This window comes from Kogia breviceps, chromosome 5, assembly GCF_026419965.1.
Source record: "Kogia breviceps isolate mKogBre1 chromosome 5, mKogBre1 haplotype 1, whole genome shotgun sequence".
Lineage (NCBI taxonomy): Eukaryota > Metazoa > Chordata > Mammalia > Artiodactyla > Physeteridae > Kogia > Kogia breviceps.
Genome location: NC_081314.1, coordinates 13452750 through 13468118, shown reverse-complemented (window position 1 = coordinate 13468118; position 15369 = coordinate 13452750). Strand labels below are relative to the sequence as shown.

Genomic DNA, 15369 nt, shown 5'->3' with positions numbered 1-15369 from the left:
TTGTTATGAAGTGTTCTTTGTCTCACTTAATATCGTTTGCCCTGAATTCAACCTTACTTGCCTCATATTAAGGCTACTGTACCTGCTTAGTTTGATGTAGCCCTTACTTGATATATATTTACTTTTCCTATTTTTTCAACATTGTTGAATTACTTTGCTTTAGGGATATCTCTTAAATATGCCATAAAGTGGGAGTTTTGTCTTGTTCCCCAACCTTACAATCTTTTCTTTTTAGTTGTTCACTATGGCCATTCATTAACATAGCCAGTATTTTGGTCATAGTTTTACTATCATATTTTATGTCTCCATGTTTTTGTTTCTATTGCTTCTTTTTTTTTTAATTTTTAAATTTTATTTTACCTATTTTTTTATACAGCAGGTTCTTATTAGTCATCAATTATATACACATCAGTGTATACATGTCAATCCCAATCTCCCAATTCATCACACCCCCACCCCCATCCCCCTGCCGCTTTCCCCCCTTGGTGTCCATACGTTTGTTCTCTACATCTGTGTCTCTATTTCTGCCCTGCAAACCGGTTCACCTGTACCATTTTTCTAGGTTCCACATACATGCATTAATATATGATATTTGTTTTTCTCTTTCTGACTTACTTCACTCTGTATGACAGTCTCTAGATCCATCCACGTCTCAACAAATGACCCAATTTCGTTCCTTTTTATGGCTGAGTAATATTCCATTGTATATATGTACCACATCTTCTTTATCCATTCGTCTGTCAATGGGCATTTAGGTTGCTTCCATGACCTGGCTATTGTAAATAGTGCTGCAATGAACCTTGAGGTGCATGTGTCTTTTTTTTTTTTTTTTTTTTTTTCATTTTATTTTTTTTTTAATTTTAATTTTAATTTTTTTTAACATCTTTATTGGAGTATAGTTGTTTTACAATAGTGTGTTAGTTTTCCCTCTACAACAAACTAAATCAGTTATACATACACACATGCTCCCACATCTCCTCCCTCTTGCATCACCCTCTCTCCCACCCTCCCTATCCCACCCCCCCAGGCGGTCACAAAGCACAGAGGTGATCTCCCTGTGCTATGCAGCAGCTTCCCACCAGCTATCTAATTTACATTTGATAGTGTATATATGTCCCTGCCACTCCCCCACTTCGTCACAGCCCACCCCTCCCCCTCCCCATATCCTCAAGTCCATGCTCGAGTAAGTCTGTGTTTTATTCCCGTCCTACCACTAATCTCTTCATGACATTTTTTTCCCTTAGAGTCCATATATATGTGTTAGCATACGGTATTTGTTTTTCTCCTTCTGACTTACTTCACTCTGTATGACAGACACCAGGTCCATCCACCTCATTATAAATAACTCAGTTTCATTTCTTTTTATGGCTGAGTAATATTCCATTGTATATATGTGCCACATCTTCTTTATCCATTCATCTGTTGATGGACACTTAGGTTGCTTCCATGTCCTGGCTATTGTAAATAGAGCTGCAATGAACATTTTGGTACATGAGTCTTTCTGAATTATGGTTTTCTCAGGGTATATTCCCAGTAGTGGGATTGCTGGGTCGTATGGTAGTTCTATTTGTAGTTTTTTAAGGAACCTCCATACTGTTCTCCATAGCGGCTGTATCAATTTACATTCCCACCAGCAGTGCAAGAGGGTTCCCTTTTCTCCACACCCTCTCCAGCATTTATTGTTTCTAGAGTTTTTGATGATGGCCAATCTGACCGGTGTGAGATGATATCTCATTGTAGTTTTGATTTGCATTTCTCTAATGATTAATGAGGTTGAGCATTCTTTCATGTGTTTGTTAGCAATCTGTATATCTTCTTTGGAGAAATGTCTATTTAGTTCTTCTGCCCATTTTTGGAATGGGTTGTTTGTTTTTTTGTTATTGAGCTGCATGAGTTGCTTATAAATTTTGGAAATTAATCCTTTGTCAGTTGCTTCATTTGCAAATATTTTCTCCCATTCTGAGGGTTGTCTTTTGGTCTTGTTTATGGTATCCTTTGCTGTGCAAAAGCTTTTAAGTTTCATTAGGTCCCATTTGTTTATTTGTGTTTTTATTTCCATTTCTCTAGGAGATGGGTCAAAAAGGATCTTGCTGTGATTTATGTCGTATAGTGTTCTGCCTATGTTTTCCTCTAAGAGTTTGATAGTGTCTGGCCTTACATTTAGGTCTTTAACCCATTTTGAGTTTATTTTTGTGTGTGGTGTTAGGGAGTGTTCTAATTTCATACTTTTACATGTAGCTGTCCAGTTTTCCCAGCACCACTTATTGAAGAGGCTGTCTTTTCTCCACTGTATATCCTTCCCTCCTTTATCAAAGATATGTGTGTGGGTTTATCTCTGGGCTCTCTATCCTGTTCCATTGATCTATATTTCTGTTTTTGTGCCAGTACCATATTGTCTTGATTACTGTAGCCTTGTAGTAGAGTCTGAAGTCAGGGAGCCTAATTCCTCCAGCTCCATTTCTCGTTCTCAAGATTGCTTTGGCTATTCGGGGTCTTTTGTGTTTCCATACAAATTGTGAAATTCTTTGTTCTAGTTCTGTAAAAAATGCCAGTGGTAATTTGATAGGGATTGCATTGAATCGGTAGATTGCTTTGGGTAGTATAGTCATTTTCACAATGTTGATTCTTCCAATCCAAGAACATGGTATATTTCTCCACCTATTTGTATCATCTTTAATTTCTTTCATCAGTGTCTTATAGTTTTCTGCATACAAGTCTTTTGTCTCCTTAGGTAGGTTTATTCCTAGATATTTTATTCTTTTTGTTGCAATGGTAAATGGGAGTGTTTTCTTAATTTCACTCTCAGATTTTTCATCATTAGTGTATAAGAATGCCAGAGATTTCTGTGCATTAATTTTGTATCCTGCAACTTTACCAAATTCATTGATTAGCTCTAGTAGTTTTCTGGTAGCATCCTTAGGATTCTCTATGTATAGTATCATGTCATCTGCAAACAGTGACAGCTTTACTTCTTCTTTTCCTATTTGGATTCCTTTTATTTCTTTTTCTTCTCTGATTGCTGTGGCTAGAACTTCCAAAACTAGGTTGAATAAGAGTGGTGAGAGTGGGCAACCTTGTCTTGTTCCTGATCTTAGTGGAAATGGTTTCAGTTTTTCACCATTGAGAACGATGCTAGCTGTGGGTTTGTCATATATGGCCTTTATTATGTTGAGGAAAGTTCCCTGTATGCCTACTTTCTGCAAGGTTTTTATCATAAATGAGTGTTGAATTTTGTCAAAAGCTTTCTCTGCATCTATTGAGATGATCATATGTTTTTTCTCCTTCTGTTTGTTGATATGGTGTATCACATTGATTTGCGTATATTGAAGAATCCTTGCATTCCTGGGATAAACCCCACTTGATCATGGTGTATGATCCTTTTAATGTGCTGTTGGATTCTGTTTGCTAATATTTTGTTGAGGATTTTTGCATCTGTGTTCATCAGTGATATTGGCCTGTAGTTTTCTTTCTTTGTGACGTCTTTGTCTGGTTTTGGTATCAGGGTGATGTTGGCCTCATAGAATGAGTTTGGGAGTGTTCCTCCCTCTGCTATCTGTTGGAAGAGTTTGAGAAGGATAGGTGTTAGCTCTTCTCTAAATGTTTGATAGAATTCGCCTGTGAAGCCATCTGGTCCTGGGCTTTTGTTTGCTGGAAGATTTTTAATCACAGTTTCAATTTCAGTGCTTGTGATTGGTCTGTTCATATTTTCTATTTCTTCCTGGTTCAGTCTCGGCAGGTTGTGCATTTCTAAGAATTTGTCCATTTCTTCCAGGTTGTCCATTTTATTGGCATACAGTTGCTTGTAGTAATCTCTAATAATCTTTTGTATTTCTGCAGTGTCAGTTGTTATATCTTCTTTTTCATTTCTAATTCTATTGATTTGAGTCTTCTCCCTTTTATTCTTGATGAGTCTGGCTAATGGTTTATCAATTTTATTTATCTTCTCAAAGAACCAGCTTTTAGTTTTATTGATCTTTGCTATTGTTTCCTTCACTTCTTTTTCATTTATTTCTGATCTGATCTTTATGATTTCTTTCCTTCTGCTAAATTTGGGGGTTTTTTGTTCTTCTTTCTCTAATTGCTTTAAGTGCAAAGTTAGGTTGTTTATTCGAGATGTTTCCTGTTTCTTAAGGTATGATTGTATTGCTATAAACTTGCCTCTTAGAACTGCTTTTGCTGTATCCCATAGGTTTTGGGTCGTTGTGTCTCCATTGTCATTTGTTTCTAAGTATTTTTTGATTTCCTCTTTGATTTCTTCAGTGATCACTTCGTTATTAAGTAGTGTATTGTTTAGCCTCCATGTGTTTGTATTTTTTACAGATCTTTTCCTATAATTGATATCTAGTCTCATAGCGTTGTGGTCGGAAAAGATACTTGATACGATTTCAATTTTCTTAAATTTGCCAAGGCTAGATTTGTGACCCAATATATGATCAATCCTGGAGAATGTTCCATGAGCACTTGAGAAAAATGTGTATTCTGTTGTTTTTGGATGGAATGTCCTATAAATATCAATTAAGTCCATCTTGTGTAATGTATCATTTAAAGCTTGTGTTTCCTTATTTATTTTCATTTTGGATGATCTGTCCATTGGTGAAAGTGGGGTGTTAAAGTCCCCCATTATAATTGTGTTGCTGTCGATTTCCCCTTTTAAGGCTGTTAGTATTTGCCTTATGTATTGAGGTGCTCCTATGTTGGGTGCATAAATATTTACAATTGTTATATCTTCTTCATGGATCGATCCCTTGATCATTATGTAGTGTCCTTCTTTGTCTCTTGTAATAGTCTTTATTTTAAAGTCTATTTTGTCTGATATGAGAATTGCTACTCCAGCTTTCTTCTGATTTCCATTTGCATGGAATATCTTTTTCCATCCCCTTACTTTCAGTCTGTATGTGTCCCTAGGTCTGAAGTGGGTCTCTTGTAGACAGCATATATATGGGTCTTGTTTTTGTATCCATTCAGCCAGTCTGTGTCTTTTGGTGGGAGCATTTAATCCATTTACATTTAAGGTAATTATCGATATGTATGTTTTTATTACCATTTACTTAATTGTTTCGGGTTTGTTTTTGTAGGTCTTTTCCTTCTCTTGTGTTTCTTGCCTAGAGAAGTTCCTTTAGGATTTGTTGTAGAGCTGGTTTGGTGGTGCTGAACTCTCTCAGCTTTTGCTTGTCTGTAAAGGTTTTAATTTCTCCATCAAATCTGAATGAGATCCTTGCTGGGTAGAGTAATCTTGGTTGTAGGTTTTTTTCCTTCATCACTTTAAATATGTCCTGCCACTCCCTTCTGGCTTGTAGAGTTTCTGCTGAAAGATCAGATGTTAATCTTATGGGGATTCCCTTGTGTGTTATTTGTTGTTTTTCCCTTGCTGCTCTTAATATGTTTTCTTTGTATTTAATTTTTGACAGTTTGATTATTATGTGTCGTGGCGTGTTTCTCTTTGGGTTTATCCTGTATGGAACTCTCTGTGCTTCCTGGACTTGATTGACTATTTCCTTTCCTATATTAGGGAAGTTTTCAACTATAATCTCTTCCAATATTTTCTCAGTCCCTTTCTTTTTCTCTTCTTCTTCTGGGACCCCTATAATTCGAATGTTGGTGCGTTTAATGTTGTCCCAGAGGTCTCTGAGACTGTCCTCAGTTCTTTTCATTCTTTTTTCTTTCTTCTGCTCTGCAGTAGTTATTTCCACTATTTTATCTTCCAGGTCACTTATCCGTCCTTCTGCCTCAGTTATTCTGCTATTGATCCCATCTAGAGTATTTTTAATTTCATTTATTGTGTTGCTCATCATTGCTTGCTTCCTCTTTATTTCTTCTAGGTCCCTGTTAACTGTTTCTTGCAAATTGTCTATTCTATTTCCAAGATTTTGCATCATCTTCACCATCATTATTCTAAATTCTCTTTCAGGTAGATTGGCTATTACCTCTTCATCTGTTAGGTCTGGTGTGTTTTTATCTTGCTCCTTCATCTGTTGTGTGTTTTTCTGTCTTCTCATTTCGCTTATCTTACTGTGTTTGAGGTCTCCTTTTTGCACGCTGCAGGTTCGTAGTTCCTGTTGTTTTTGGTGGCTGTCCCCAGTGGCTAAGGTTGGTTCAGTGGGTTGAGTAGATTCCCTGGTTGGGGGGACTAGTGCCTCTGTTCTGGTGGATGAGGCTGGATCTTGTCTTTCTGGTGGGCAGGTCCTCGTCTGGTGGTGTGTTTGGGGATGTTGGTAACCTTATTATGATTTTAGGCAGCCTCTCTGCTAATGGATGGGGCTGTAGACCTGTCTTACTCTTTGTTGGGGATAGGGTGTCCAGCACTGTTCTTTGCTGGTCCTTGAGTGAAGCTGGGTCTTGGTGTTGAGATGGAGGTCTCTGGGAGATTTTCGCCGTCTGATATTACGTGGAGCTCGGAGGTCTCTTGTGGACTAGTGTCTTGAGGTTGGTTCTCCCACTTCAGGGACACCGCCCTGGTGCCTGGCTGGGGCGCCAAGAACCTTTAATCCACACGGCTCAAAATAAAAGGTAGAATAAATAGAGAGGAAAGAAAAGGAAGGAAGGAGGGAGGGAGGGAAGGAAGGAAGAAAGGAAGGAAGAAATGAAGGAAGGAAGCAAGAAAGCAAGGAAGGAAGGTGCAGAGGAAGAAAGGGAGGAAGGAAGAGAGGAAGGGAGGAAAGAAGGGGGAAGGAAGGAAGAAAGAAAGGAGGGAAGGAGGGAAGAAAGGAAAGAAGAAAGGAAGAAAGAAAGGGAGAAGACAGAGTAGTATATAGTTATTAAAATAAAAAATAATTATTAAGAAGAAAAATTTCCTTTAAAAAACAAACAAACAAACAAACAAAAAAAAAAAACAGAAAAATGGGTCGGTCTAACCCTAGGACAAATGGTGCAAGCAAAGCTATACAGACAAAATCTCACACAGCAGCACACACATACACACCCACAAAAAGAAAAAAAAGGGGGAAATAATAGTATATCTTGCTCCCAAAGTCCACCTCCTCAACTTGGGATGATTAGTTGTCTATTCAGGTTTTCAACAGATGCAGGGCACTTCAAGTTGATTGTGGAGCTTTAATCCGCTGCTTCTGAGGCTGCTGGGAGAGACCTCCCCCTCTCCTCTCTGTTCGCACAGCTCCTGGGGTTCAGCTTTGGACTTGGTCCCGCCTCTGCGTGTAGGTTGTCCGAGGGCGACTGCCCTTCGCTCAGACAGGACGATGTTAAAGGAGCAGTTGATTCGGGGGCTCCAGCTCACTCAGGCTGGGGGGAGGGAGTGGCACGGGGGCGGGGCGAGTCCGCGACGTCAGAGGCCGACGTGACGCTGCACAGGCCCAAGGCGCGCCGTGCGTTCTCCCGGGGAAGCTGTCCCTGGATCCCGGGACCCCGGCAGTGGCGGACTGCACGGGCTCCCGAGAGGGCCGGTGTGGAGAGTGACCTGTGCTCACACACAGGCCTCTTGGTGGTGGCAGCAGCAACCTTAGCGTCCGACACCCGTCTCTACTGTCCGTGCCGACAGCCGCGGCTCGCGCCCGTTTCTGGAGCTCCTCTACGCGGTGCTCTTAGTCCCCTCACCTCACACCCGAGGAAGCAAAGAGGCAAGAAAAAGTCTCTTGTCTCTTCGGCAGCTCCGCGCCTGCTTCTAGGGCTCCTTTAAGCGGCGCACTTAATCCCCTCTCCTCGCGCCCAGGCAGCAAAGAGGGAGGAAAAGGTCTCTTGCCTCTTCGGCAGCTCCAGACTTCTCCCGAACTCCCTCCCGGCCAGCCGTGGCGCACTAGCCCCCTTCAAGCTGTCTTCACTCTGCCAACTCCAGACCTTTCCCCGGGATCCGACTGAAGCCCGAGCCTCAGCTCCCGGCCCCGCCCGCCCCGGCGGGCGAGCAGACAAGCCTCTCGGGCTGGTGAGTGCCGGTCGGCAGCGATCCTCTGCGGGAATCTCTCCGCTTTGCCCTCCGCACCCCTGTGGCTGAGCTGTCCTCCGCGGCTCCGGAGCTTCCCCCTCCGGCGCCCGCAGTCTCCGCCCGCGAAGGGGCCTCTAGTGTGTGGGAGTCTTTCCTCCTTCACGGCTCCCTCCCACTGGCGTAGGTCCCGTCCCTATTCTTTTGTCCCTGTTTATTCTTTTTTCTTTTGCCCTACCCAGATATGTGGGGAGTTTCTTGCCTTTTTGGAGGTCCGAGGTCCTCTGCCAGCGTTCGGTGGGTGTTCTACAGGAGAAGCTCCACGTGTAGATGTATTTCTGATGTCTCTGTGAGGAGGAAGGAGATCTCCGCGTCTTACTCTTCCGACATCTTTAGGAGCACTCGCATGTGTCTTTTTGAATTATGGTTTTCTCAGGGTATATGCCCAGTAGTGGCATTGCTGGGTCATATGGTAGTTCTATTTGTAGTTTTTTAAGGAACCTCCATACTGTTCTCCATAGTGGTTGTATCCAGACCAGGGCACAAACCCATGTCCCCTGCATCGGCAGGTGGACTCTTAACCAGTGCGCCACCAGGGAAGCCCCCCTGTAATTCATTTTTAATCTCATAGCATTGTGGTCAGAAAAGATGCTTGATATGATTTCAGTTTTCTTAAATTTACTGAGGTTTGATTTGTGACCCAAGATGTGATCTGTCCTGGAGAATGTTCTGTGCGCACTTGAGAAGAAAGTGTAAACTGCTGTTTTTGGATGCAATGTCCTGTAAATATCAATTAAATCTATCTGGTCTATTGTGTCATTTAAAGCTTCTGTTTCCTTATTTATTTTCATTTTGGATGATCTGTCCATTGGTGTAAGTGAGGTGTTAAAGTCACCCACTATTATTGTGTTACTGTCGATTTCCTCTTTTATGGCTGTTAGTATTTGCCTTATGTATTGAGGTGCTCCTATGTTGGGTGCATATATATTTATAATTGTTATATCTTCTTCTTGGGTTGATCCCTTGATCATTATGTAGTGTCCTTCGTTGTCTCTTATAACATTATTTTAAAGTCTATTTTATCTGATATGAGCATTGCTAAACCAGCTTTCTTTTGATTTCCATTTGCATGGAATATCTTTTTCCATCCCCTCACTTTCAGTCTGTATGTGTCCCTATGTCTGAAGTGGGTCTCTTGTAAACAGCATATATATGGGTCTTGTTTTTTTATCCATTCAGCAAGACTGTGTCTTTTGGTCGGAGCATTTAGTCCATTCACATTTAAGGTAATTATCAATATGTATGTTCCTATGACCATTTTCTTAATTGTTTTGGGTTAGTTTTTGTAGGTCTTTTCCTTCTCTTGTGTTTCCACTTAGAGAAGTTCCTTTAGCATTTGTTGTAGAGCTGGTTTGGTGGTGCTGAATTCTCTTAGCTTTTGCTTGTCTGTAAAGATTTTGATTTCTCCATTGAATCTGAATGAGATCCTTGCCGGGTAGAGTAATCTTGGTTGTAGGTTCTTCCCTTTCATCACTTTAAGTATGTCCTGCCACTCCCTTCTGGCTTGTAGAGTTTCTGCTGAGAAATCAGCTGTTAACCCTATGGGAGTTCCCTTGTTTGTTATTTGTCATTTTTCCCTTGCTGCTTTCAATAATTTTTCTTTGCCTTTAATTTTTGCCAATTTGATTACTATGTGTCTCGGCATGTTTCTTCTTGGGTATGGGACTTGCTGTGCTTCCTGGACTTGGGTGGCTATTTCCTTTCCCATGTTAGGGAAGTTTTCGACTATAATCTCTTCAAATATTTTCTCTGGTCCTTTCTCTCTCTCTTCTTCTTCTGAGACCCCTATAATGCGAATGTTGTTGCGTTTAATGTTGACCCAGAGGTCTCTTAGGCTGTCTTCATTTCTTTTTATTCTCTTTTCTTTATTCTGTTCTGCAGCTGTAAATTCCACCATTCTGTCTTCCACGTCACTTATCCGTTCTTCTGCCTCAGTTATTCTGCTCTTGATTCCTTCTAGTGTAGTCTTCATTTCAGTTATTGTATTGTTCATCTCTGTTTGTTCTTTAATTCTCCTAGGTCTTTGTTTAACATTTCTTGCATCTTCTCGATATTTGTCTCCATTCTTTTTCCGAGGTCCTGGATCATCTTCACTATCATTATTCTGAATTCTTTTTCTGGAAGATTGCCTATCTCCACTTCATTTAGTTGTTTTTCTGGGTTTTTTTTCTTGTTCCTTCATCTGGTACATAGCCCTCTGCCTTTTCATCTTGTCTGTCTTTCTGTGAATGTGGTTTCTGTTCCTCAGGCTGCAGGGTTCTAGTTCTTCTTGCTTCTGCTGTCTGCCCCCTGGTGGATGAGGCTATCTAAGAGGCTTGTGTAAGTTTCCTGATGGGAGAGACTGGTGTTGGGTAGAGCTGGCTGTTGCTCTGGTGGGCAGAGCTCAGTAAAACCTTAATCCACTTGACTGCTGATGGGTGGGGCTGGGTTCCCTCCCTGTTGAGTGTTTGGCCTGAGGCAACCCAACACTGGAGCCTACCTGGGCTCTTTGGTGGGGCTAATCACAGACTCTGGGAGGGCTCATGCCAAGGAGTACTTCCCATAACTTCTGCTGCCAGTGTCCTTGTCCCCACTGTGAGCCACAGCCACAGCCCACCTCTGCAGGAGACCCTCCAACACTCGCAAGGAGGTCTGGTTCAGTCTCCCTGGGTCCCGATGCACACACTACTTTGTGTGTGCCCTCCAAGAGTGGAGTCTCTGTTTCCCCCAGTCCTGTCGAAGTCCTGCAATCAAATCCCACCAGCCTTCAAAGTCTGATTCTCTAGGAATTCCTCCTCCCCTTCCTTGCCGGACCCCCAGGTTGGGAAGCCTGACGTGGGGCTCAGAACCTTCACTCCAGTGGGTGGACTTCTGTGGTATAATGTTCTCCAGTCTGTGAGTCACCCACCCAGCAGTTATGGGATTTGATTTTACTGTGATTGCGCCCCTCCTACCGTCTCATTGTGGCTTCTCCTTTGTCTTTGGATGTGGGGTATCTTTTTTGGTGAGTTCCAGTGTCTTCCTTATGATGATTGTCCAGCAGCTAGTTGTGATTCTGGTGTTCTCTCAAGAGGGGGTGAGAGCACGTCCTTCTACTATGCCATCTTGGTTCCTAGTCTCTATTGCTTCTTAAAGCAAAATCTTTCAGTATGGTATTTTATTTTGTGTTCTTTTTGACCATTTGGAAGATCTGTATTTTATTCTTCTGGAGTTCTTCTGGAGGTTGCCTTTGTACCTATGTAAAAATGTATTTAATCTTTTTTTTTTTTTTTGGCTGTACTAGTTGTCTCCCTTCTGAAATAAGTGATCACAAAATTAGTTTATAAATTTGCTCACAATTTTTATCCGCTTTGTGACAGCTTTTTCTTCTGGTGAGTTTTCTTGGCTTACCATATTTTTTCCTGTTCTGTTCCTCCTCTATTTCTTTTCCAGCATCTTTGAGTACATCATTTGCTGGTTCCTAGTTGGAAGAGGCAGACCTTCCAGGATCAGTAGTTTGCAGGGGATGCGTGTAGAGGAGATGCCAGGAGGTATTTTAGGAGAGCAGGATTGCTCCCTGGTTCCTGGTAACTCTGTTCACAGGACTGTGGCAGTGATTTCTTTTAGCTTCTACCCAGTCAGCAGAGATCTGCAGCCCTGGGCTTCCCCCAGTTCAGGCCCTTCTCCCACTCTGCCTCAGCAGCACACTGCTTCCTAGGAAGATGGCAGACCTGTAAAGTTTTCTCTGTTAGCCCTGCCCTCCTCTTTCCCCACAGTGTCAGAGGCAGCTCCAACTGCTAGACCGCATACCCTGTTCCCATTGTTCCTGATTAGGAACCATTGGTTTTCTCCTTCCGGGAGTGCCAGCTACTGGCTGGCTCTGCCATCTTCAACTGAGATCTGCAGCCACAGGTGTCTTCTGTAGGTGTTTTCTCACACCTCGTTTGATCTTCACTGGTTTTGGCAGCCCTTGACCATTTTCTTGGCAGCCTTTCTTTATAAGTTGTGGTTGGATTACAAATGTGTTCTAGTTTTGCTGAAGACAAAATTTGCATTCCTTTTTATTTCTCCTTTATTTTGGGTGATTTTGGATATGAAAAGGAGTAACTATTCTGCTGTCTTAAAGCTGTCTAGTGTTGTACATTTTTATGTATTCTGGTATTTCCTTAAACATTAGCCAGAACTCTCTGGATAGGGTCAGCATGAGCTGAAGCTGGGGTCTGACAGTAGAAAAGAAAGAAAATGGGAGTCGAGAATAAAATTGGAGGGTTAAAAAAGCAATGCATATTATTGCTGCCTGTGCTGTATGGCACTTTGGCTGGGATTCTGCCCCTGTTTGGGTGGGAGGTCATGGCCAGGCAGAGCGGGGCATGATAAACACCTTCCTCCTGATCTGTCTCAAGGAAAGCCTAGGAGCTCTCAGACCAGGGAGGGCAGGACACACACCTCTGCTCTGAACAGGTTGCAGGGCTCAGCTCTCCATCTCTCCCCACACCCGGGGCCCATCCAAACAGCCCAAGCACCCTGGGTTCTGGCTAGTCTCTTAGTGATAGTGGCCAAGTCCTGAAAACCAGGATCTTGTCTCAGAGGAGGTAGCCCAGGATCAATGCTGTTAACTAGGTTTATATGCCTAAAGAAAGAGCTAGGCCATCCAAAGGGAAGGTGTATATGCAGGATGCCCAGAAGATAGAGCCAGAGAGGAAAACCTGCCCGCAGAATCTCAGGCTTGACTTTTGATATTGTCTCTTAGCTTCCCACACCACCTGCAGGGAGCATTTTACCCCCATTTAACAAATGAGGAAACTGGAGTCTTAGAGAGGCTAAGAGACCTTCCTGTGGACACACAGCTAAGAGATGTCTCAGAGAGGGATTTGCATATACTTCTCGCTGGCTCCAGTCTGGACATCAACTCTCTCATCTCCCTGCCTCCAACTCACCTTCCCATGGAGACCCCACCCCATCCTCAGATGGTTATCTTATGTCCATGTCCACATCCCTGGGTGACCTTGGTGGATCCTTGCTTAGTGTCTGGCTTCTCAAGCCTGGCTGCACTTTGCTGTTTAAGCTCCCCAGGGCGGCCAGGAATGGGAACCAATGGGCCACACCCTAAACATCTTTGACCCCCTGTCTTGGGCACTCTGTCCCCCCAACCTTGGCACAGGGCTTGTTTCTTAGGACCAAATGCATTGGGGTTCTCTGTGTTCTGTGATCTTGAGCAAATCACAACTTCTCTGGGCTCAGTCCTTATTTCTAAAATAAAATTGCGTGTGACTGCTCTAAGAGCCGAACACAGACTCTGAAGCCAGGTGGCCTCACTGTGAATCTGGGCTCAGACCCTTCTTAACCGTGGGACGTTGGTTAATTACTTATCTCCTCTATGCTCTTTACTTTTCTCATCTATAAAATGGGAATGATAATGAATGTCTAATAGGGAGGTCTTAAGGATTAAATGAGCTAATAAATATGAATCACTTCAAACAGTGTCTGGCATATGGCAAGTTCTAGATAAGTGCCAGATATCATTCGATTCATTAGTTATTATTATTAATGCGTGCCCAGCGCCCAGCCAAGGCATGGGCATAAGTGGCTGTCGAGGCTGCTGTAATAACCCGCGTCCTTTGCTTCCTTCCAGGAGCTTGGGCCCCTGCCCCAGCCCCACAGAGGCTGTGGACGTGTACGGTCCGGAAGCCTGGTTTCCAGCCCCGTGGCCCATCCCTGGCTGCGGGGAGCGGAAGCTCCCACGAGGTAGCGGTGGCCCGCATTGGCCCCGTCCCGGCAGCGAGCCATGGGCCAGAAGCTCTCGGGGAGCCTCAAGTCGGTGGAGGTGCGAGAGCCGGCGCTGCGGCCGGCCAAGCGCGAGCTGCGGGGAGCGGAGCCGGGGCGGCCGGCGCGGCTGGACCAGCTGCTGGACATGCCGGCAGCGGGGCTGGCGGTGCAGCTGCGCCACGCGTGGAACCCCGAGGACCGCTCGCTCAACGTCTTCGTCAAGGATGACGACCGGCTTACCTTCCACCGGCACCCGGTGGCGCAGAGCACGGACGGCATCCGCGGCAAGGTGGGCCACGCCCGCGGCCTGCACGCCTGGCAGATCCACTGGCCAGCGCGACAGCGGGGCACGCATGCTGTGGTGGGCGTGGCCACGGCGCGGGCCCCGCTGCACTCAGTGGGCTACACGGCGCTGGTGGGCAGCGACGCCGAGTCCTGGGGCTGGGACCTGGGCCGCAGCCGCCTCTACCACGACGGCAAGAACCGACCCGGCGTGGCCTACCCCGCCTTCCTGGGGCCCGATGAGGCCTTCGCGCTGCCCGACTCGCTGCTCGTGGTGCTGGACATGGACGAGGGCACACTCAGCTTCGTCGTGGACGGCCAGTACCTGGGCGTGGCCTTCCGTGGCCTCAAGGGCAAGAAGCTTTACCCGGTGGTGAGTGCCGTGTGGGGCCACTGTGAAGTCACCATGCGCTACATCAATGGCCTTGACCGTAAGTGCAGCCTGCTGAGGGGGGAAGGGGTGGGCAGGGGTGGGTCCAGAGGCTGCCTGTCCCAGGCAGAACTCGGGGCGGGGGGAGGGGGAAAGCATCCTCCTGAGGCCCCATCCTCCATCAGTACTTGGGATAATCCTGCCGTGTGAACTCGTGGTGAGGACGTGGGCCCTGAGGCCAGGCTCCTGGGTTTGGACCTTGACTCTTTTTTGCTCGCTGGGTGAATTTGGCGCGTGCATCAGTTTCCTTTTCTGCAAAAGTGACTCAATGACAGTAATCTAGCTCTGGGTTGTTGTGAGAAATCAAATGAGATAATAATATATGTGAAGTGCTTAGGACAGTGCTTAGAACTGGCGCCTAATAAGTGATTTGGGTGTTGATGCTAATTACGAACGTTTCAGTCTCTGTAAGGGTTGCGCAAAACGATGTCTCCTGTGTTTCTGGCTTCAAGTTCACAGTGGGAGGAGAGTGACAAGTAGAAGACACAGTCCCTGCACTTGAATCCCATGCACTCGAGTTACTGATAAATAATAAGTAGTGATAACTATCATGTATTGAACTCCTACTGTATGCAGGGGCTGAACACTCAAATGTAGGTCTTCCTGCTGAACTCTCTGTTAAAGGGGGCATCTAGCTGATTATTGCCTCATGGGTATGAGAGCCACAAGTTGTGGAATCTTCTGATTTCTTTCAAGAGGACCTAGAAATCTAGATTTTGTGTGAACTATTCCAATTTTTAACGTTGGCAGCTGCTTAAGACACCGTATGGACACACAAAACACCCTGGCAGGTTGCACATAAGCCCACAGGCTGCTGTGTTTGACTGCTGACAACTCTAAGGCCTCCTCTCATTTAATATACACAACCATCCTGTGAGGCAGCTTAAAAACCCTAGTAACGAAAATAGTTATTGGTTTTAGGAGGGAGTCACTTAGGGAGGCAGGGTGGCCTCTGGACACCCTGAGGTGCATGTGGTCGCCTGTCCCGTGTTGAATCCCAGCC

At 44.5% G+C, this 15369-nt stretch overlaps 1 protein-coding gene across 3 annotated transcripts in view; it reads left to right on the top strand.

The window, feature by feature from the left end:
- The window catches only part of SPSB4 (splA/ryanodine receptor domain and SOCS box containing 4), an 85804-nt gene that overhangs the window by 11471 nt on the left and 58964 nt on the right, over nt 1-15369 (top strand). For all 3 annotated transcript variants that reach the window (XR_010840622.1, XM_067033682.1, XM_067033683.1), the window contains exon 2: nt 13521-14367. Coding sequence is in view for 2 of the 3 variants with exons in the window: in XM_067033682.1 (XP_066889783.1) it covers nt 13674-14367 (694 nt within the window). In the remaining variant the exon portion in view is untranslated. The remainder of the gene's footprint in view (nt 1-13520; nt 14368-15369) is intronic.